At 43.7% G+C, this 24907-nt stretch overlaps 1 protein-coding gene across 3 annotated transcripts in view; it reads right to left on the bottom strand.

Moving 5' to 3' along the window:
• Positions 1–24907, bottom strand: part of TBC1D9 (TBC1 domain family member 9) — an 84210-nt gene that overhangs the window by 42604 nt on the left and 16699 nt on the right. For all 3 annotated transcript variants that reach the window (XM_054030496.1, XM_054030497.1, XM_054030494.1), the window contains exons 2-5: positions 19543–19653; positions 4316–4434; positions 1981–2209; positions 502–763 (exon numbers count right to left, since the gene is read on the bottom strand). In XM_054030496.1, coding sequence (XP_053886471.1) covers positions 502–763; positions 1981–2209; positions 4316–4434; positions 19543–19653 — 721 coding nt within the window. The remainder of the gene's footprint in view (positions 1–501; positions 764–1980; positions 2210–4315; positions 4435–19542; positions 19654–24907) is intronic.

Below are 24907 nucleotides of genomic sequence, written 5' to 3'. Positions count from 1 at the left end.
TTTTCTTTTGGCTCTGTTTTATTGTAAGATGCAACAGAGTTACAAGCAATAAGTTCGGGACAGGACCAACTAACTATAGTCACATCTTTTTGCTAGTTATAGGACTAAATACACACAAATGGGCCCGATTCTCATTTATGTTAAGTCCCCTTTCCATGGCTCTGGCAGGGTAAAAGGGCATGAAAGTGGGTATGTATTGTAAGGCCCCTTTAAATTGTCATAGTCTTTTAAATGGTATTCAATGTATAAGAGAATCTGGCCCAAATGTTCGATTTTTATTTTGGTAACATACCTACAAGGCCTAGGGAGATTTTTCCATATCCACCTTCAATGGCAGACCAAACAATGATGTTTAAGTTACTCTCCACCTCTCACTACCACTACAAAACAATACTGCATCTTGAATTAAAAACAATGGGATATTATCAGAAAACTTCTAGACAAAATTTGGAAGTAAAAGGATATATGGGGTCCTAATGATTAGAAGTCAGTGTTACCTACCGTTTCAGTGCAGATACTTTTTTGGGGGATTTCTTTTTCAGTTTTGGTAATGACTTGTCTTGTTCAAATCCTTCGTTATCCAAGAGCTGTCTCATAGCTATGTTGGCAAGCTGTTCCATTAATTTGAATGTCTCATTGATATTGAGGAATACCGAGAAGTAGAGTTCACTTGACCTTGTGCTCACTTTGATCATGTCAGGAAAAAGCAGCGTAGCATTCTTCTCAAGCTGAGTGATATCAACCCAGCGGATCACTAACTTTGCTGAACAAAGAAAACAGAAAAGATTCAGCACAAGAATGAATCATGAAAAAGACTGGCACCCAAAAGCATTTTTCCTCCTATGTGTGAGAGAGAGGGCATTAGTTCACCAATTTGATATTTTGTGTGTCATATAATGAATTCAGATTGGATTTTCCTACCTCTTGGCAAGGTGGAACAACAGCACAAGCAGAGCAGCCAACTTGGCAAAGCAAAAAAGATAAATTTGGCCTCCTTGTTACCTAAAGTAGTTATGTTTCAGTATAATTTATTTATATACGAAATATTACACACAGACACGTGCACCATCACAGTGAGGGAGCATGAAGGCCATATTTACCTCTTCTTTGCCAAGATGTCTGCCCAGACTGATCTCCCTCTGCCCCACTATGGGGTCCGCAAATGCAATCTGGGCACACCAAATGGGCTGCCTACTACACTGCCTCTAACATCCACAGAATCATGATTTTCAAAAAGTTTGTGAAAGGCCTTACTTTAATGACAATTCAGGGTACCAACAACTGTGACAAAAATAAATAGAGTGAATTTATAAAAAGACCTTAGGGATATTCATATAAATCTGCATGTAGACAGCATCTTTTTCCATGGAAGCAACTGTTTGTCAATCATTCAGTTTCAATTGTTAGATCACTTTATTTTAGGATTACATATGAGGTAAAAAATGACATTAATTGTAATAAGCTATTCTGTGCTTTATTATAACTTTACATGTGCTTCTGTCAATAGTATCAGGGATCATTCAATTTGTCAGAGAGAACCATTATGTTTTGCTTTATAGTAAGACACATACAGAGTATCATGTATTGTCCATAGGATATCTGAACCTGCTCAGAGGTCTGGGAACATTAGTGGTCATCCTGATGGAGATGTATTTGTGTGCAGAGTGCCAGTGAAGCAGGATGCATGCAATTTATCACGAGGCTCTTCAACCGATCCCACGGATTCCACTATGTATATGATTTTTATATATTCATAAATCATAGAAGTATCACAACAATGCTGAATTCTCTGTGTACCCGAACTACACCACTGGGTGTGGTCCAGAAAGTTAGATCTCTGGGGTAGGGATTATGTTTATTTAAATTTTTGGACAGGACACAGCACTCTGTCAGTGTCTAATAAATTAACAATAATAAACTGCAGCAGATATACTATCCATCTTAGATGACCAGATTGACCTGCCATTGTTAAAAACATACCTTCTCTTCCCATGAGAAAGGAATAAAAGCAAAGGTGATTAATGCTGAGGTACATCCAGCCCTGACGGGGGACCTTCCCCTTCCAATAACTACAGGAGTAGTAGTTCACCAGTTTCTCTTCCTCTGGCATCCCAAACAGCTTGTGGAACTTCACTATGGCTTCCTTAAACTTTTCTGTGTCATCATCCTCTTTGATACCATTGATTTTGTTATACTCTGCGATGATGCCCTGGAGAGGAAGAAAACATGAAGGATGTTTGCCACCAAAAGGTATTTGACATCTTTATCGGACAATACACTTTGAGTTTAAATGCCATCACCAGTTACTCTGTTGTCAGAGAAGTCAGTTTCCCTCACCCCTAACTTTTCAGAATGTACTACCCACCTTCTGCTCATCTAGTTATCTTCCATCCTACAAGCCAGACTTTCTGATGACTTTACCTCTTACCTTGCTTATGTCCCAGATAACTAATCAAGCACACTCCTGCATTTCTCAATTGCACTACCCCCACTATTACACTAGTAAAGAGGTTAGGAGGAGTCACTGCAACTTGTCAAAACAAAGTTCACAAACATTGCATCTTCATTTTTTCCACCAAATTTTGGTGAAAAATTGTAGAAAAACTGAATTTTGGAAAAATGTCAACCAATTCTAGCGAGTGAAGAGACACTAGGTAAAAGAGACAAATGTTACTTTGATTGTAAGCTCTTTGGGGCAGGGATTGTCTTTCTATTCTTGTTTGTACAGCACCTAGCACAATGAGGTCCAGGTCCATGACTAGGGCTCCTAGATGCTATGGTAATACAAACAACAACATTTTGTTTTCCTATAGTGTTCTACTTTCAAAACAAGGATCAAGGCAAGAGGTATGAAAAGAAAAACACCTGATCTTCTTTTGATTATTCCAACAGAATATGGGAAACACCACATGCTATTTCATTCACGGTGTGGTGAGGGGATCAAAAACATAATGAAGAGCCAATTCAGATACTGGTAGAGCTGTCCACTGGTTGAGAACAGGCTAACAGCAGCCCTGAAAGTGCTTTCCAATTGTCCTGTTTTAAAGCCACTAAATCTACCTCAAATACCCCCAACACACTTGATAGGGCACCCATGTCCTCTTCCCCATCCTATTCCAGGCACAAATATTGTTTGAGTAAATAGGAATTTCACTAGAACAGAGGAGTTTTATTCTAAATAAAAACAAATCAGTCAGAAACCCACCATTGCTACTTCCTTAGTGACAAAAAATAACTTATGATCCTTCTTAATAGGTGTTAAATGAAAGGCTAGTACTTGGTAACTGAAAGCATAGAAAATTTCTTGTTTACTAACTGAACTATTACAACATGGGGGAAAAAAAACTAATAATCTATAACATATCCCTTCTTTAACTTAAAGTTAAAAGGGAAAGTGATTTCATCCCTTCAAGTTAGTGTAGACTACTTTGGGGAGCATAATGGGGGTGGTGAAGCCTTTGTTGTGCAAACATTCAGTTATGCAGCAGTTTAAGTATTAACACTCTTCTTAACAAAGCTGTATATAACACATTAGCTGTCTCATGGAAATAGATATTTTAATGCTACAGGTTTAAACTATTTATAAAAGGGGTCTATTGTATTTATTTCTGAGCTGCTACTGAAATTTACTGAAGCACAGCTGGGTTTTTAAGAGGTGTAATTATTACATGAGAGGTTAAAGAATGGAATCAGATGGAGCCAACAGGCTTCATCTACACAGTTTATGTATCAGTATAAATATTTTGCTTAGAAGTGAGATTCTGTGCAGAAATAACTACACTGGTAACCAGCACCTATATTTCAGTATGTTATTTTTCTAAGTTTCTGTATGTAATAAAAGAAAAACATTATTCATTCTAGACTGAGACAGAATTATCAGTTGTTTTAAGTGTTTAATGCTCTATAGGTCAGTAGCGTTAATAAACCAGGACATTTATTTTCAAATATTCATAACACATTTTTAAAATTTCAAAGCATGAGTGAATCACAGAAATTTTTTGGACATAAAACCAGCCAAAACATTTTTTTCTTCAATCTACTTTAGATGTTGAATTAAAACCAGAGGAGAGGATAGATGAAGTGGGGACTCCCACATATAATTATTTTGATTACAGTGATATAGATATTTATGCTCCAGCAAATTTCCCTAATCTAGATATGCACACAATATCATTCGGAATGTCGCTTTCCAGTCAAGGAACACAGTGGTGTATAGATCACTGGGTCAGATGCGATGAGACATTACAGTTCTATAGTGACATTTATAATCAACAGTTTACACACACACACACACACACACACACACACACGCTACCTGTATTTTTCCTCTGACAAAGGTGTTTATGTCATTTTCATTTTCAAAGATTGAAAGAGTTTGCAACAGATTCTGTTCAAGCCATTCCCAGTGTTCAGTGATTTCCTTCCTTGAACAACCTGCACAAAAGAACAAAGTAAATAATTCTCTGTCTAAAATTTGTTCATCATGATTCCCAAAAACGAATGCGATTTAAATAAATTCTTTAGCAATGAAAGAGGTAAAATGTTTCACACAATGAAACAAGTGTCATAACCTCAGTAAATTGAAAAATTCTCCCTTAGCCCCCAATTTCATTACTAATGATTGGTGGTAACTCCCAAGATCATCCTATGTTAAGCAGAACCCACATGGGTTATTTTAAAACTTTTCTGTATCAGTACATAGTTTAAAGATAAATGAAGAATACTACATTAAAAATCCTAAACATAAGGACCCTAGTGTGTTTGTGGAATTGTAAATGACATGCTAATGAGGTCTAATTACAGAACATGGTGACTGCATTTGTTAGGAGCACAAACCAAAAGATAATTGTACATTATACAAATAGTTCTTGACTGAGGTAAATCCTAATATAGGATACAGTTACCAAACTTCAAGATCTAAATCATGTTTGAAACAGGCAATCAATGGAATTTGTCAATGGATATCTCAGACCCTAAAAGAAAAATATTTTCCAAACTTCAGATGGGAGAATATCTTCATCAAAAGAATATGAATTTTGACAGCACTCTAAAGGGAAGCACATCTTTTGTAAGGATGTCACTTTTAAAGTGAAAGCGGAGACAAACAATATTGGGCTTAGTTTCTAGGGAGCCAGGAGGGAGTCAAACAAGATTTCTGCCATGGAGAAACGTATACACATACATTCTGTAAATGAATACAGGGCTAGAATGAAGGAACTTTTCATAGATCAGGCATTGAATATGCAACATTTTACTTCTGTTTTCTCTGCTGTAAGCTTCCACTAAACACCACTTTTACTTTCTCTAGCTAGATTTGTTTTTGACTGTTATACAGTATTTTCAGGAATAGAGATGCTTGTGCTGTCAACGTCTCTCTGTCCTGATATGGAAGGCAGGAATAAATCCATGAGTACTAGTTTTAGGCACCAAGACGCCTGCATAGGAATGGCAGGATTTTTGTACAGACAACGGCTTAAGCAATCATGGGTAGCCTAACCTACAACACTATGATAACATGCTGCTGTCATGTCCTCAATCCACGCTGGAGCTGTATCTGGCTGTGATAAGCAATACAGCTATTTGGGCATAAATACAGAGATTCATAGCACCACAGCTCACTGCATCACTCTGTGCTCTTATTCACAGGTGTTGTGGGGCAACTTGTCTCCCTGCTTTAGGGATTATGAGAGGAAATGGTCTAAACCCTGGTAATTCTCATCCTGGCAGGACCCAAGATGGTATGGTGGTGTGCTGTTATATGCAAAGGCTCAGTCTAATAACAGACAGATGCTATTGTTTATGGAAGCAATGTTTCTTTTTTGTGCCTCTGCCAAGGGATGGTAGTGGGTGTCTCAGGGTAGGCCTACACTTCAATGTAAACCCAGGGTTAGCAGAACATGAGTTAGCAGATCCTGGGTTTGTTAACATAGGACTTGAGCATCCCCACTCATTTGTAACCCCAGGTTAGGAATTGTTGAACCCTGGTCCCACCCTGGGGCTCTAGTGTCTACACTGCATTATGTGAGTCTGAGTCCAACCACCCATATCCCAGACTTCCTAGCACCCTCCCAAAATGTGCCTGCTCTGGCTCATTGTTCGTGGTGCAGTGTGGGAAAGCTTGACTGTCCAGTGGACAAAGGAAATCAGCCCACGGGATTATGGAATACTTTTAGCAAACTCCCAGAGCATGAGTCCTTTGTGGTTGCGGTCTAGACTGCATAGCATCGGAGCTTGAATCCTGGGTCCTGGTTTACTCAGACTCAGACCCTCCACCCCGTGGGGTCCTGTGACCGATCCTTGGGTTACTGTGATTTGTTTGTAGATGGAGGTGGGGTTCATTTTGAGCCCGAGTTCGAATCCTGGGCTTACATTAAGGTTATGTAGACTGCAGAGACTGCTTTTGGCCTGTGCAAGGTGAAGCCAATGTGCTTTACCAGAAGAAGCACAACAAGAGAAAGGGACCATGCAGGGGGTGGGGGGGAGGGGGGAAGACGGAGGCAGGGACCAAGCATGTGTCTCTCATGGAAGATCACAGCTTTGTGCTTCTGGATCTGAACTACAAGCACCCACTGGTGTGACCACAATGAGATGGTAACATTGGATGACCAGCAGTAGGTCCGGAACTTTCACATGAGGAAAGCCCCACTCCTGAAGCAGAGCACCCAGATGAGCGAGCCAATCATGCTCCAGAAGCATGTTGCTATTGCCCTGTGGAAGCTGGCAAACCCAGACTGAACTAGATTTGTTGTTAATCAGTTAGAGGTAGGCAAATCCACAGTGGACGCAGTGGTCACAGAGGACTGCAAAGCAATTAATGCGGTGCTATCTTTCAGGTTGATAAAAATTGGAAATATTCCTAAAATAAGTGTGGGTTTTGAATGGGTGGGCACTAACTGTGGTGGGCACTAACTGACCCATATAGACCCTGCTAGGAAGAACTAAAAGCTCCCTAGCTTGCGTTAACATGCACTTGGGAACTTTTAGTGCATGCCAGCAGGGTCTACTTGAGCCAGTTAGCACAACATGTGGGTGTGCATTAGATTTCACACCCCTTTGGTGTATATTATGTAGATTGGTCCTAAGTCATCTATTTCTCATTTGTGGCTCATCAGATTCCAGGTTATTTTCATCGCTTCTGTAGAGAGTTTCCTACCAAGTCCTCACCTCATATACCCCTCCATCTCATTTTTACATTACTTTGTTGCCGATATCTCATGCTTTACTCCTCAAAACATTAACTGGTGTGCCAGTTTCTGTATGAGAAATTAAAGCAAAATAAACAGCAACTTCACCAACCTCAATAACCATTTCAATATAATTATGGGCGTTTCTCAAATAGGTCTCTGCAAGGAGTGCAAGAGAAACAAATGAAAAACATTCTGATGAAAGTGCCACCTGGCAGTAAACTCAAACATGGGCAGACGAGATCATAAGAGAGACACTATCCTAATCTCGTAGCCCAAATTGTTTACCTAGTGAGATGGATCAGTTAATCCACCCACAATTCACATTTGATGTTGAATAGAATATTTGATGTTGGGCAGAATTAATGAGCAGAATGTGCTAACACCACATCTTTTATCATAGTCTAGATCAGTGGTTTTCAAACTGCAGGTCACGACCCAGTACCGGGTGGCCCAATTTAAGGCACTGGGTCACGGTGGCTCTGGTCAGCACCACCGACCAGGCCATTAAAAGTCCCGTTGGCGGTGCTGCCCGTCTAAGGCAGGCTAGTCCTTACCGGTTCTGATACCGCGCTGCGCCCCGGAAGCAGCCAGCAGCAGGTCCAGCTTCTAAGCAGGGGGGCTGGCCAATGGGAGCTGGGGGTGAGGGGATGGTGCCTGCGGGCAAGAGCCGTGTGCCTCTTTCTAGGAGGCGGACCTGCTGCTGGCTGCTTCCAGGGTGCAGCGTGGTCTGCGGTGCCAGGACAGGCAGGAAGCCTGCTTGAGTAACCCCACTGCGCCACTGACCGGGAGCCACTGGAGGTAAGCCCACGTCCCAACCCTGCACCCCAGTCCCCTACCCCAGCCCAGAGTCCCTTCCTGCAGCCCAAACCCCTCATCCCTGGCCCCACCCCAGAGCCTGCGTCCCCAACCCTGACCCCTTCTTGCACCCCAATCCCCAGCCCTGAGCCCCCCCAAATCCGAAGCCCCCTCCTGCACCCCAAACTGCTCATCCCCAGTCCCACCCCACAGTCCTCACCCCAACCTTCAGCCCCTCCCACACCCCAAACCCCTCATCCCCAGCTCCGTTGGGTTGCAGACATCAACAATTTTCTTCAACTGGGTCACCAGAAAAAAAGTTTGAAAACCACTGGTCTAGAGCACAGGTCTCCAACCTTTTAACCACAAGATCACTTTTTGAATTTAAGTGCAACCCAGGATATACCCGACCCCTTCCCCGAAGCCTCGCCCCGCTCACTCCATCCCCCCCCCCGTCACTTCCTGTCCCCCACCCTCACTCACCTTCACTGGGCTGGGGCCAAGGAGTTTGGAGTGTGGGACTGAGCCTGGGGCAGGGGATTGGGGTGCAGGAGGGGTGAGAGGTACAAGCTCTGGGAGGGAGTTTGGGTGCAAGAAGGGGCTCCAGGCTGGGGTAGAGTGTTGGGGTGCTGGCTCTGGGAGGGGGGTCAGGGTTGGGGGTGGGCTCCCGCCAGACGGCACTTCCCTCAGGCAGCTCCTGGTCAGCAGTGCAGCGGGGCTAAGACAGGCTCCCTGCGTGCCCTAGCTCCACGCCACTCCTGGAAGTGGCCAACATGAACCTGCTGCCCATGGAGGGGAGGGGGCAGCATGTGGCTCCGCATGCTGCTCTTGCCTGCAAGCACTGCCCCCACAGCTCCCATTGGCCGCAGTTCCCCATTCCCAGCCAATGGGAGCTGCGGGGGTGGTGCTTGCAGGCTGAAGCAGCACGCAAAGACAAACTTTTAGTGGCCGGAGATCACGATTGACTGGCAGAGGCTCCAGGATCGACCAGTCGATCATGATCTATGGGTTGGTGACCACTGGTCTAGAAAATCTTATTCTACACTTGGTTATAAAACATATTAGCGATCACATATTAAAACCATGACTTTTTGTGCCATGGACAAGCTTTGGACCAGCTTAGCACATGTTCAAGTATGCACTGCCTTGTATACACTAGACTTTAAAGTAATACATTCCAACACACCTTTAAATCCTAGTCAAGACAAACACTTAAAAATTAAACCAGTATAACTTTTTATATAGAATGAGGCAACAGGGAAGAGAGAGGATGTTAGAGGATAAAGGGGACAAAAGCTACTGTGCATAGAACAGAGACTATCAATCACACTCTCCCGCCCCCCCACCCCAAGGTGGTACACTTGATCACACATTACATGACTGAAATGTGGATATAATCTCAGCCAGTATGCTGGATACGCTAATGAATTCTGTCACATCTTCAACATCAGAACTGTTTGCAAAGTATGACTGACTGGGATATAAGAGGAAGGGCGAGGATAGAAGAAAGAACTATACACTTGAAAACAAAAAGGGACATTTCCACGGGTCTGTACATACTTGCAAAAAGAAAAAAAAAAAAAGGGAAAAAAAAAGGAAAAAAGCAGCAGCCTGCGGCAGCGAGTCTCAGAGCCCAGGTCTAAAGATTCGGGCTCGTGCTATGGCGCTAAGAATATCAATGTAGCTGTTCCTGCTCAGGCTGGAGCTTGGGCAGGGAACATCTACACTATTATTTTTAGCACCGCAGAGTAAGCCTGAGTCTGTATACCAGGGCTCTGAGACTTGCTATTCTGCAATTACCATGCTTTAAGCGTCTCTAGCAAAATTACCAACAACATCTGTTCTGAGCCTGTTCAACAGAGAGGACTCTGACCCTCACAGTCAGTTTCAGATAAGAAACAGTGATTTTACAGAAAGTTGCATTATATGAATCCATGTTAACAAGCCCCCATTACAGCGCCAAACAGCTTCAAACATAACCAGATAGCATGTGATTATAGACAAGATCATTGGGTTTCTCCCCACCTGTGAAAATGTTATGCTGCTGAATAAGTAACCCCGGAACCAAACATGTGATTTCCACAGCTCTGTAAAACTATTCATGGGAGCCAAGGATTAATGCATTATGGAAAGCAAATGAGGCTATAATGAGTTTCAGTAAAAATGGGAGAGTACAAGTGCCAAATAATCAGTGGCACACTTGTAAGAGGACAGTAAATAACAACTGTGCAATGAGAGATGGCGTTACACAACTAAACACTGCAAAATCCTTTGTGCCATGTGTGATGGGTTCAGTCACAAAGACCCCCTTGGGACTGTCACCTGATGTGCTGAAATTACCTCTGAGCCCGTTTTCTCTGCCAGTTTGGGCCTTCAGAACCCTGCCTTGTTGAGCCAGTTACGCTAATCTGCTGCAACACAGACCCAGGATCTGACCCACATCCCCAAAGCTGCAGACTTAACTGAAAACAGCTTAGCATCCAGACACCCAGCAGGATTCAAACCCTAAATAAATCCATTTTACTCTGTATAAAGCTTATACAGGGTAAACTCAAATTGTCCATTCTCTCCAACACTGATAGAGAGATATGCACAGCTGTTTGCTCCCCCAGGTATTAATTACTTACCCTGGGTTAATTAATAAGCAAAAGTGATTGTATTACGTAAAAAGGGGATTTAAGTGGTTCCAAGAAATAACAGACAGAACAAAGTAAGTTACCAAGCAAAATAAAACAAAACATGCAAGTCTAAGCCTAATACATTAAGAAACTGATTACAGATAAAATCTCACACTCAGAGATGTTCCAATAAGCTTCTTTCACAGACTGGACTCCTTCTTTCCAGGAGACTTGACCCCCAATCTTCCCTTAAAACGTGATCCACAGGTGAGGGGTATGGCATTTCAGATGCAGATTCTTCACCCTCCTCCTGGGGTGAAGCCTCCCTACAAAAGGTGAGCAGACTCTCCTGTCCCCCCTCACCTTCCATCTGGACTTCCCTCTCTGGGGTCCCCTCTGAGGCAGACACTCCTGTATCCCCGAAAAGGGAGGTGACCCTGGTCCAGCTGGGGGCTCAGAGCTACCAGCTATGACAGACCCTTCACTGGCCAGCAAAATCCGCCCTCCCCCCTTCACTCAGGTTGGACTTGCTTCCAGCTACAGAGTCCTTGGGGTCTGTTCCCACCGCAGCAGTCACCAGAACCCCAACTTTCATCTCTGAGATACGTGTCTCTGTGCACCCTAGGGCAAGACGTGTCCCCTGCTGACCTGCAACTTCCTTGCAGTCAGCAACTGGGACGGCCTCCCTGTTACAAGGTGGAACATTCCCCTTCACCAGGCAGATGATTATAGGACAGGAGCTGACTTTATCCAGTGCTTCCCGCAGGGACCTGCCTTGAGCCCTGGGGTTATAGGAACTGGTTACGACCATCCCTGCTCCCAAAGCTGCATTTTCACTGCTACAAAGGAATTAAAGAGACACTCTCCTATTCCCCCTGCAGCACATGTGACTTCAGCCTCCCCTCTGGGGCTTTTAGCACAAGATTCCTTCTTGCTGCTAACAAACCCTGGGATAGATTCTGCCACATCAAAGAAATCACTCCCCAGTAGAAATGGTGCAAAAATTGCGTGCCACTGTTACAACTTTCATCTCAGCCTGCAAATCACCAGTTTCCATGTGTATCTTAGCTAAAGGTGCAAGGACTTTGTAACCTCCCACCAATTCTAATTCTGCCATTTTTACCCCAGTAACACATCCTTCTCATGGATTAGGTCCCTACTGACCACAGAAATTTCTGCACCAGTCTCTCCCCATCCTTGGAGCACTTTGTCATTAAATTTCACAGCATACATATGCTCACTGCTTGCTTGTGTAGAAGCAACCTTTACAAATCCTGTGTGGAAAGAGGCAGCAGCCTGGGATACCCCTGTGCTCTGAGAAGCAGCAGCTTCATGTGTTACTTGCTGTCCATTCCCACTCAGCCAACGACATTTATTCCTCAGGTGCTCAGTGGATTTACAATGATAGCACCTTGTGGGCTCCTCTGCTTGTACAGGAGATTTGGGATGAGTAGCAAGGGAATGAGGAGGTGAACGCCCAGCCTCCTTTTTCCTGGTGTAAAATGGTGATTCTGCTTTCCACCAACCCTGTATCCCTCTGCCAGTGGTTTATGTTTAATTGCAGCTTGTGACTGCTCGTAAGAGTCTGCAAACTAAGCTAATTCCCCCACTGCATTCACCTTTTTGTCCCACAAATACTGTTTTACATCATCACTGCACATATTCAGGAACTGTTCCTGGAAGAAATGTGTAATTTAATTATTCAAGCTTGTAACACCTTTTCCCCTCACCCACTTTTCTAACAAATCTCTCATTTCATTTACATAAACCACATTACTCAATCCAGATCCCCTCTTAAGACTCCTGAATTTAACCCTGTAGGCTTCAGGTGTAATCTGAAACTGTTTCAAAACTAGTTCCTTAAATTTACCATAGCTTGAAGCATCATCAATAGACATCTTATTGAATATGTCCAGAGCTTTCCCAGTCAATTTTGCAACTGAAGTGATCATTTTTTGATCTTCGGGAATCGCATGGAGAGTGCAGTCTCTCAAAGGTGATGAAATATTCGGCAATATCACTGGATTCATCAGACTGAGGACATAACCGCTCCCATTTGTGGATTTTTGGAGAAGTGGAGTCGGCTGCTGAAGGGTTTTGTCTCTTCCACTCCATTACAGTAAATTCTCAATCTGGGCCTGCATTTCTCTGGCTTAATTCCAGGGCTCTTTTGTGAGCAGCTTCCTCCCTGGCTGCCTCTGCTTCTTTGAACCTTATTTGAAACTCCTGGTCCTTTGCCTTCTCTTCCACTTCCAGTCTGGCCAGCTCTAGTTTTATAGCTGCCTCACTGCTAGTCATTTTCCTGCTTTCTTGTGCTTATTTCCATCACCCGAAATAAACAAACAGAAAATAAACCAGTAACCACTTCGTCTGTTCTCCAGCCACCACACTCAAAACTCACTTAAAATCACTACCAGTGTATCAAAGCAATCATCTGTGCACAGATCCTGCTCGACTATGTTACTGTGACGGATTCGGTCACAGAGACCCCTTGAGACTGTCACCTGATGTGCTGAGACTACCTCTGAGCCCGTTTTCTCTGCCAGTTTGGGTCTTCAGAACCCTGCCTTGTTGAGCCAGACACACAAGCCTGCTGCTGGGCCCAGACTTGAAAGAAATTTAGTATATGAAAGAAGCTTATTAAGACATCTCTAAGGGTGAGATTTACCTGTATTCAGTTTCGATACACAGATGGCCAATTTTAATGCAGCACAGATGAAGAATCTGCACTCAGGAAGATAGATTTTCCTTCTCTTTATAGGCCATACTATTCTCTTTAAGGGGTCAGACTTGAGCTACGACAGTCATTTAACAAAAACAACTTGCAATCAGTTAGACATACAAAACCTAAAACTAGCTGAAATTCAAGATGCAGTCAATAAAAAGAAATTAAGGCCAATGGGTACATTTTCTAATATCTTCATTGTTAAATTTGTTAAATTTTCCGGATTCAAAATAAAATAAGAGCATTTCTAATCCAATTAAAAATGTGAATTAAGTAACCATCTATAGAAGCAACTGGAAAACCAGTTCTTTTTCTTAAAGTGTGAGCAGTGTTATGGTCTTTGAAGAAGTGCTGTACTCGTTAGCTTTGTCATATAGGTTCTTGTGGGGAGGGGGAAGACATAAGCAGCAGGAGAGTATGCGCTTCGCCTCAATCTCCCCTTTTAGGGAGAATTCTGGGTACAGCTTTGCTTCCTGGGAACCAGGCATTGGTGTTCAAGCTGAGAAAAGAGGGGCTTGGTTTGTATGGTGTTTGTGACCACCTGTGTTCAAGGAGCAGTATATATAGATATAGATAGATATATTAGTGTATACAAACACGTTACACTAAAAAAATGCCCTTCCTCCACATCACTTGTTTCTCCTCCCATTGGAAACCAACCTGCATGGCCCCGCCATCTGCTACAGCATGATGGAAGAGGTGACAGTAAAAAAAACACCAGGTTAAATGAGAATTCCAAAAAGTCTTTTATAAAAATGGCTGCATTTAGTACTAAAGGCAAGTTATACTACACAAATTTTAAAACCCACTGGAAGTTTGTACTAACAGGTGTGTGTGTGGAAGGGGAGCGGCGGGGGGGGGGAAATCAACACTTGATTAGCTGAAACCCTCTTTCAGTTAGAATTACCATCAAAAGCTGCAAGAATATCTGGATAAAAGCTCTACAAAAACTCCAGATTGGATTCAGAGCATGACACAGCACTGAGATTACCCTCGTCAGAATCATGAATCACAGGGAGCGCCTTTTATTAGATCTATTGGTAACATTTAATACAGTGGTCTCTACACCTGGTTTTACTGCCACTCATACATTACAGAAGTAGTTTAGGTCAGATCCAACGGAGAGATCAGAGTCAGTGATGGTGGATGAATACTCATTGGCTTGTACAGGACCTGTACCAAGAGTTGGGTTTTCAGTCCAATGGTCTTGAATAGCTATGTAGTACTGAGATTTGGTATTGGATTACAAAAAGGTGGCCAAAAATGACCCCAGCAACACAAAAGTACACCAAGTGGTTTAGGAAGGAGGTGTAAGGAGAGTGAGACTTCCCCAAGCCTCTCTCAGGGCATGGCTACACTTGCAGATGTAGAGCGCTGAGAGTTAAACCCGCCTTCGGAGAGCACAGTAGGGAAAAGTGCTGCAGTCTGTCCACACTGACAGCTGCAAGCGCACTGGCATGGCCACATTTGCAGCACTTGCAGCGGCACTGGGAGCGGTGCATTATGGGCAGCTATCTCACAGAGCACCTCTTCCCATTCTGGCGCTGTGGCTTGTGGGATGGGGGCGTGGAATGCGGGGCATTCTGGGTCCTGTCCCAACGCCCTGTGATGCGTCTGTTCGCATCCCAGCATTCTCTTTGCTTCCGTCCACATTTGGTGCCATCTTTCAACTTTTTTTGTACTGTGCGCTCTGTCTTCCCTTTCAGTCTGTGGGAATGGAGCCCGAACTGCGGAAATGGAGCCTGAACTGCGGAGGAGTATGCTGATGAGTCTTGCCAGCACGTCACGTTTGACAGTCAAATTATTCCTTACGATCCGAAGTGCCAGTGAGAGCTCTGACGATATCGACTTGAGTAATGCATATGACACGAGTTTGCTTGTGGCATTCACGGACATGCTCACCACCGTGGAACGCCGCTTTTGGACTCAGGAAACAAGCACTGAGTGGTGGGATCACAGCGTCATGCAAGTCTGGGATGACAAGCAGTGGCTGTAGAACTTTCGGATGAGAAAAGCCACTTTCATGGGACTGTGTGAGGAGCTCACTGCCACCCTGTGGCCCAAGGACACAAGAGCGAGAGCTGCCCCAATGGTGGAGAAGCGGGTGGCTATTGCAATCTGGAAGCTGGCAACTCCAGACAGCTACCGATTGGTCGCTAACCAGTTTGGAGTGGGAAAATCGACCCTTGGAATCGTATTGATGCAAGTTTGCAGGGCCATTAATCGCATCCTGCTCAGAAGAACTGTGACTCTGGGTAACGTGCATGACATTGTGGCTGGCTTTGCAGAAATGAGTTTCCCTAACTGCGGAGGGGCAATAGATGGCACGCATATTCCAATTCTGGCACCATCCCACATAGCCTCAGAGTACATTAATTGGAAGGGGTATTTCTCGATGGTTCTCCAGGTGCTTGTGGATCACCGTGGGCATTTCATTGACATTAACGCAGGCCAGCCCGGAAGGGTGCATGACGCACACATCTTTCGGAACACTGGCCTGTTCAGGAAGCTGCAACCCGGGACTTTTTTCCCAGATCACTGTAGGGGAAGTCGAAATGCCCATTGTGATCCTTGGAGACCCCGCTTACCGTTTAATGCCGTGGCTCATGAAACCCTACACAGGGAGCCTTGACAGCAGCACGGAGCGATTCAACAATGGGCTGAGCCGGTGCAGAATGACTGTGGAGTGTGCTTTTGGCCGTTTAAAGGGTTGCTAGTGCTCTCTGTATGGGAAGCTGGACCTGGCCAATGACAGCATTCCCGCGGTTATATCCGCATGCTGTACCCTCCATAACATTTGTGAAGGGAAGGGTGAAAGATTAACTCAGGCATAGAACTCAGAGGTTCAACACCTAGAGGTTGAATTTGCACAGCCAGAGAGCAGGGCTATTAGAGGGGCCCAGCACGGGGCTGCAAGGATAAGGGATGTCTTGAGGGAGCAATTTGCTGAAAGCCACCAGTAATGTCTGGTGCCCTGCATGGGAGTGAAATGCAGTAGTTCCAATGTTAGTAAGAATCTGTGTTTGCTACACTGACCCATGCTTGTTTCTTTCTTGGGCTAAGGTATCTTTTACTTTATGCAATAATAAAGAATGTTTTCAAAGCCAAAAAAAATCCATTTATTGGCAAGAAAATTCATTTATTGAAAACAGGCACAACTGTTTGGGAAACAGAAAGGGCAAGAGGGTGGGGGTAGGGAACGGTACAAAGATTTGCTTATGTCCTGTCTGGAGTGCTGTGCAATGAGTGCTGCACTTCAGGATGGTTATACTGCATGGTGATGGGAGTTGAGTGCAGAGGGTAAGGGTCGTCTCAGGGCTGTGTGGTGAAGCTACAGGTGTTGGAGGCAGCTGGTGGCAGAAAGAACCCGGATGTTGGGGGAAGTGGGTTGGAGGTGACTATGGGGGCACAATGGAAAGAGTTTTGGGACAAGGGCTGCGGGAGGGAGCGGGGGAGATGGGGGACTGCAGGCCTGCATTGCTATAAGCGCCTGTTTCAAGTCCACTTGGCGCTCCAAGATGCTTAGCAGCTGCTCCATGCTTTGGTCTTGGCGATCCGCATTCTGCTGGCGGACCTTCCTTTCGCTCTCCCGCCACTCCTGCACTTTTTGATTTTCATTACTTGAATGCTGCATTACTTCATGCAACATGTCTTCCTTGCTTCTACGTGGCCTCTTTCTGATTCTTTGGAGTCTTTCGGCCGGTGATAACATGGACGGCTGAGATCTCAAGGTTGCATCTATAAACGCAAAATGCAACACTTAACAGGGCAGCATTGTTCACACCAGACAGAGCAATGATTCCCCCGTACTTAAGGGCAAGCACAGTCTACACAATAGCATAATTTGCCCGTCCCAAAGCGAGCGCACATAACCCACAGGAGCCCCAAAATGGTGGGTAAGCATAGGGTCAAGCGTGACTGATTGTTTCACAGCTGTACTGTCCTCTGGGTTTCTGTGCCTTGGGGAGAGCTAACAGCGGCAGGGGCCCCCTATACTGAACACTGTCCCCACATTTTCCACAGGAGTTCATCCTGGAAGATATCTCGCTGCTGAGGGTGACCTGGGAGGGTCTTCTACTGCAATGCGGCTTCCGCCCTGGCCCATATGCAGCTTGCCTTTGTGCAGCAATGGTCCCCCCGCCTCCATGGCACAGTGGTGCGGACAAGTTAGCCTGACTGGGACATGGACCACAGTGGCTCTCCCGAGAAACCTGTGCAAGCGCATTACCCAAGTTCTGGCTGAGACCTTTGAAGAGATCACGGAGGCCGATTACCACAATGTGAGTGCACATCAACGCCCTATTCCGCATCTAGGCATGCATGCAGCCCTAAGCCTCCTCGCCCCAAGAGCCCGCACCGAATAACTTCCTTCCCAAAATAAAAGCCGCTTACTGGGAACCTCCTCTGGTGTGTGTCCTTCCCCAAGCACCGGCCACCGCGACTGGCTACCTTCCTCCTGGCTTGAGAGCAGCTCCTGGCTGCATGCATCTAGGGATTCCGGGGTGTCTTCCTCTACCTCGCTTCTGCTTTGCTCCTCCTCCTCCTGTCTCATTGCACTGGGCTCTGAAGTGTCCATGGTGGTCCCCGGAGTGGAGGTGGGGTCGCCCCCAAGTATCGCGTCCAGCTCTTTGTAGAAACGGCAGTGGGCAGCACTGGAGCAGCGGTTTGCCTCGCGGGCTTTGTGGTAGGCATTCCACAGCATCTTCACTTTAATCCTGCACTGCAGTGCGTCCCGGTCATGGCCCCTTTCCATCATGTCCTTTGATATCTGCCCAAAGGTATCGTAATTCCTACGGCTGGAGCGCAGCTGGGACTGGACAGCTTCCTCCCCGCAAATACTGATGAGGTCCAGCACCTCGCCATTGCTCCATGCTGGGACTTGTCTGGAGCGTGGAGGCATGGCCACCTGGAAAGATTCGCTGATAGCACTCCACACCTGGCTGAGCAAACAGGAAGGGGATTTTCAAAATTCCCAGAGAATTTAAAGGGCGGGTCTGACGGTTGGTCACCTGAGGGCAGGGCAGCAGAGTTCGAAGTGATGACCAGAGTGGCTAGCACAGGCATTGTGGGACACTTCTGGAGACTGATCAGAGCACACTATAGGACCAGGGCGTCCACACTGGCACCGCGGTGCGTCAGCGGGGGCTCAGCAAACATTATTCCACTCATCGAGGTGGAGTACCAGCACTGCTATAGCCGCGGAGTCAGAGCGCTCTACGCACCTTGCCAGTGTGGACGGGTAGTGAGCTAGTGTGCCCGGGGCTCCTTTAATGTGCTGTAACTCACAAGTGTAGCCAAGGCCTCGGTTTTTGATAGAGATTATTCAGAGACAGCCAAGAGAGTCCAGGTGTGGTCATTAAACAAGGGCTGATTTAGGAAACATCAGCAGCAATGGTTAAGGATACTTTTTACCATATTAAGGCCTGGTCTACACTAGAAAATTAAGTCAGCTTAACGACATAAGTCAGATGTGTGCCAACCTAACCCTCAGTGCATACAGCACTAGGTTAGCTGAAGAATTCTTCCATCAACCTACCTACTCCTCTCCCAGACGTGGATTACCTTCGCCAATGATAGAAACCCTCCTGTCGGCATATGTAGTGTCTACACTGAAGCGCTACAGCAGTGCAGCTGCGCCACTGTAGCATTTCAAGTGTAGACAAGCCCCGAACATGTCACCAGATGGCAAACTTCCCTCTTAAATTGTGATCTAGTAACCAGTATGCAGTATTATAGGATTAGTAATTGCATTGCTGAATTATAGCAATGTGCTCTATATTCAGATGCTACTATTATAATCAGGTGTGGTCATACAGATTCACAATTTATTTGCTGCTTTGTATTTCACACTGCAGGCCTCAGAATTACGTTTACAAAATGTTATTCCTGCTGAAAATCGTAGTTATATAGTAAAATAGCAATCTCATCAAAAACTCTAATGACAAAGGAAATGTTTTGCGGTAGGTCCTAAATTTTGAAAAATCCAACATCAAAAATGCTTAAAAATTATCACATCTATTTAACAGTGTTTCATGCACATACATTATGTGGCTTGCTGATTTCATAAGTACTTCCTCCATCAACAGACTTTCAGTTCCAGTTGATTGATAAAGTATCACAAAATAACTGCACTTAGATAGCAGTGACATTCCATTTGTTACATGGCACATGCCCCACCACCAAAAAAATAATTCTGTTTCAGTGTATTTGTTCTTACCACAGGCAATAGTCCAGTAAACCAAGGAGTCTGGCGCCTGGTAGAGGATTCGGTATGGTGCTACCCTAGCACTGGAGTCCAGCACAACATCAAGAGTACCCACTAGGAGACCTGTGGAACAGGAAATTCTGTTGGTGAATGTGACCTGCTAGATTATCTGTTGCACATTAAATTACTATATGACAGATCATTTTTGCCAACAGGTAAAAGATCTATAATCAACATAGATTTCAGCTTTTACATAGGAGTTGATATTAGTTTAAAAAAGAAAACATGCTAAAGAAGAATGAATTTTTTTTTAAGAAAAAGTACATTTTAAAACGTATTTAGCTGTAGCTTCTCAGTTTCACATTCTTTAGGCATTTCCTTAAGATACACTGAACACCCCACAAAAGTTCAAATTTGGAATTTTAGGTAGGAAAAGAATAATCCAAAGATTTCCAGCACAAGTCATCTACTACAGTCTCTGGAACGGGTGTTGAAAACAAGCTTGGCCATGACTATACTTAGGGCTATTTAACTGTGGTGTAGATGTTAAGGGGTGGGCTCAGGCCTAGGACCTTACAAGGTGGGAAGATCCCAGAACTCAGGCAGCAGCCCGAGCTTGAACGTCTACACTGCAATTAAATAATCCCTTAGCCCAAGCCCCATGAGCCCCATCAGCCAGTACAGGCCAGTGTCTAATTGCAGTATTAGACATACCCATACAGTCAAACTCTTTTCAGCAGCAAAGAGGAAAATAAGAACCTATGGACATGTCAAGGAAACGGTTGGAGACATTAACAGTTGTGTATCAAGTTCTACTGGATGTCTCCCTGCCCTTAGGGTAGCTAAAGATCTTCTAATCCAGGGCTTTTAGAAGATATTCTGTAAAGGAAAGACAAAAACAAAAGCAAACACAAACAACAAATGGAGGGATGGTTTTTATATTCTTGATTACGTATAAAGAAGACATGGAAGATTTCCCCACCCTCCACAAATTGGATTTCATCTGGTTTTGCTAGATGTTTTGAGGAGGGAGGAGAGGGTGTCTCAAAGAGTAGTATTGTGAGCGCTCTTGCATTGTAGCCAAAGAAGGGTAATGTACCTTTATCAATGGCATCCTTTCTCCAGGTATTCATTAGATACTGTAGTTAAACATGAATCAAAACAAAAACAAAAATAAGCCCCAAAATTTGAACGCACTGACTAACATTCTCTTCCCTTTTTCAGTTTCCCATTTTCAGTTTTGTGAGGTCATAATTATACTACTTCTCCATTGTGCTGTCTTTCCTGGTAGACAAATCCGGAATTTCTAATATGAAAAAAGAAAAGAACCCTTTCTTCACCCTTCCTCTTTTTTGAGACTGTCAGGATTCCTTCCCCACTCTGAACTCTGGGGTACAGATGTGGGGACTCGCATGAAAGGCCCCCTAAGCTTATTTTTACCAGCTTAGGTTAAAAAACTTCCCCAAGGCACAAATTCCTTCCTTGCCTTAGTATCGCTGCCACCACCAAGTGATTTAAACAAACATTCAGGGAGGGCCACTTGGAGCCCTACCTTCCCCAAATATCCCCCCAAGTCCCTACACCCCCTTTCCTGGGAGGCGTGAGAAGAATATCCTCACCAACTGGTACAGGTGAACACAGACCCAAACCCTTGGATCTTAAGAACAATGAAAAAAAATCAATTGGGTTCTTAAAAGAAGAATTTTAATTAAAGAAAAGGTAAAAGAAGCACCTCTGTAAAATCAGGATGGTGAGTACTTTACAGAATAACAAAAGACTCAAAAACACAGAGGATTTCCCCTCTAGGCAAAACTTTAAAGTTACAAAAACAGGGCTAAACCTCCTCCTTAGCACAGGGAAAACTCACAAGCTAAAACAGAAGGTAATCTAACGCATTTCTTTTCTGTTATTACTTACTATTTCTGCAAGACTAGATGCTTAGTTCAGATATAGCTTAGGGAGATGTATTTTCCCCTGCCCTGTTTCCTGGCTGACTCAGAGAGAGAGACAAAAAAACCTTTCCTCACAGATTTGAAAGTATCTTCTCCCCTTTATTGGTCCTTTTGGTCAGGTGCCCCTCAGCTTATCTGAGCTTCTTAACCCTTTACATGTAAAAGAGGAATTAACCCTTTACAGGGTAAAGAGGGATTTTATGCTACCCTTAGCGGTATGTTTATGACAGGGAGAAAGTACCCTTTCAGGCTCTCTTTAAACATCAGAAAGATACAAAGAGCACAAACCGATCGTTTTCCCTTTTGAGTTGCTTTTAAGTCCAAATGTCAATTAACATTTGGAATTATCCCACCAACAGTCAACGCACAGCAATTAGGAGGCTTTCATTTGATGTATTTCAAACAAACTCATTTATATAGTTCTTCCTGGGCCAGATGGGTTGGGAGGTAATCTCCTCCTCCCGTTGCATTAATGTCCATCAGCCACCCTTTTTGTCTAAGGAGTCTCAATTATCATGCTGAAGACAGACCTGGATATGTTATCAGAACTTTGGCAAGCAGTGCTAGAAGGATGTATACCTATAATAGAAGCTGAATAGAAAACCAGAAATACTCTCCATTAAACAAGAGATACTCCACATTAACTGGACAAGTTGGCCTCATTTGACACACCTTAAGTCTAACCTCTTATTTGACTTTTTGACAACTACTGTTTGTTGACCAGATGGCTTCCCCAAACATTCTACAAATACTCCTAGATAAGTTTCGACTCCATTCAAAAACCAATGGGCAAGAATAATTTAAAATTGTTCCTTTAAAATGTACATTATCTTGCAACTCATCTACATTAAACAATGTTGCCATTACAAGGCCCTGATCCAGTAAAGCACTTAAGCACATGCTTAGTTTTAGGCATATGCGTAGTCCCTTATAACCTTAAAAGGTAAGCATGTGTTTAAGTGCTTTACTGGACTGGGGTATAGGGCAACGTTTTCTACAAACAAAAGTGAACTGCAAGGGAGCTTCTGCTCTGTATTTGCATTAAATGTGTTGCAAGAGTTACACTCAAGCTTCTTCATGCTTTGCAACTCCATGCATTTGCAGACAGTATTAAAAATGCACGTCATGGGGCAATAGCCACATAAATTATTTGTAGGCCATGTGTGCTCTCACTGATAAGCAGCACCAGGAGCGCCGCCAGCTTTTTTTGCCACCCTAGGTGGCGGAAGGTCCCGCCCCTGAAATACCGACGACGACCAGGGTGGCCGAAGAGCTGGCTGCTGCGGTCACCGCCCCCCAAATGTTAGCGCCCTAGGCAACCGCCTAGGTCGCCTAATGGGTTGCGCCGGCCCTGAGCAGCACCATTAAAACTCCTGATTGGGGCTGCAAATTCCCACCTTCATGCAATTAAAAATTTCTCAATTTCTTTCCTGCTGCTGCACTTCCAGAACTGGTATGATGTGACTGTGGTCCTAAGGATTCTGCCACCACCTCTGCAAGTATGTCACAGCTGAAAACTAGGACACAGAGCTGAGGACACTGGAGGCAGCACAAACCCATCGACCTGCTCAGCGGTGTCAAGTCAGGAAAATAACCCCCAACCTAACTCATTCTCACTGAGCTGTTTGAGATTGGGGGAAGAGAATAAAAATTATGGCATAGGGGTGTCCAATCCTTTTTAACTGGAGAAACAGATTGCAGAGATGCTACTGCTGGTGAGGCTAGGGAAAGGAATATTCATAACACTCCACAAAAACCCAGATGATTTCAGTGAATCTCTTCTTTTCCATATCTTCACTCTTAACAGGTATTTTATGGCTATGACTTTATTTATTTATAAAACTGAACACAGTATTTTGATAGCAAGAAACATTACTTAGAAATTTGTTTTTTTTTAAATAATGTCTTTATTCATATGTTATGAAGCCAATTAATACTGCCTATTCAAATCTTACAATTACCCTTGAAGGCTGTCCTTAAGGAACTGCTCCAGTTTACACCATATGTCAGTTTCTTTTGTGCAGGCAGGTGATGCAAGTAGAATGAAATAACAGCTGTTTAAATTGATTCTCTCTCTGAGGAGCCTTGGAACTGAAGTGATTTTATTAATTGTTATTAAAAAAAAGAAAGTCTATTTTAACCATCTCCCAGTTTATTAACTCATGACAGAGCAAGTACATTCTGCTACATATTAGCAATGAATAGATTTGAGAGATCAAACAAAAAGATGTAATTGAAAAAAAATCTAAAAATATACTTCTTAATTCACATTAAAACCCTCATTTACCCAAAATAATGTATTACCCAAATCATGGTTACATCCTCTTGCATGAGTTAACCCTTGAATTACACAGCCATTTTTATATCCATGAAAAATTATGGACAAACATGACTACTGTTTGGACTTTTTTTTTTTAAACAGTATTTCAGAATGTTGTATGTTAACAGCAACCTTACAACAAAATAAAGAGATTTCAAGTTTCACAGTACTAAACACCTATTAGCCCTTATTCATATGACTAGTTCTTGTTGTGAGCAAGAATTACTCAAGTGAGAAAGGGTTTTTAGGCTCAGCCCCATAGTAATTAAAATGAGGGCCCTGATCCTGTAAGCACTCACACAGGTGAGTAGTTTAATGCACAGAAGTAATCTCATTAGAGACAGGTGTTTACAGGATCAGAGCCTGAAATACTACACAGATTCTGAAAATTACTCTGTGTAGGCAGACTGAACTTGCATGAAACCCCCTTCATTATTGTTGTCAGTCTGCCTGGAGCCAGTTGTGGGTCAGAGCCCTACTTAGCAGTACAGGATATTATCAACTGCCAAATAAGCATATAAAACCACACACACTCTCTCCTGAATATTTTAACCTACTATTGTTAAAAGTAACTTCTAAAATAACTACACATGAAAGTTACTAGAGGAAAAACAAGTTTCTCTTTTTTCAGTTTACTTTATGCTCTTGACAACACGCCACAGTCATCTTTAAATGTTTGCCATGGACAATGTTTCTACTCCCCATTTTTTTCTTTCTTTAAGTATATTCAGTAATTATAGTTTTCAGTAAAAATAGCGTCTGCAGATTTCGGTGCAGCAATTGGTGTTTTAACTGAAAGCATATTTAGATTTCCCACGAGTAAACAATTATATTCCATCTAGGCAAGTTTTTAATACAGTCCTATAGAGTAATCCTCCATTTGTTTGGTTTTATGAAAACTTTATATTTGAAGATGCACACACAGGCACACACAATCTTCTGGCCCCTGCCCCGTTAGAGAGCAACCACATCCATATGAGTGGACACTTGTACTTGCACAGAGCCCCTTAGACAACGAGGGCTTCATGTGGGGTAGAAGGAAGGTCTGACTGCAAGATCAGGGACTTGGACGATATGGCAACTTTTGTTGTTGTTATCTAAAACA

Source organism: Malaclemys terrapin, chromosome 5, assembly GCF_027887155.1.
Source record: "Malaclemys terrapin pileata isolate rMalTer1 chromosome 5, rMalTer1.hap1, whole genome shotgun sequence".
Classification (NCBI taxonomy): Eukaryota; Metazoa; Chordata; order Testudines; family Emydidae; genus Malaclemys; species Malaclemys terrapin.
This window is presented reverse-complemented; position numbering and strand designations above follow the sequence as displayed.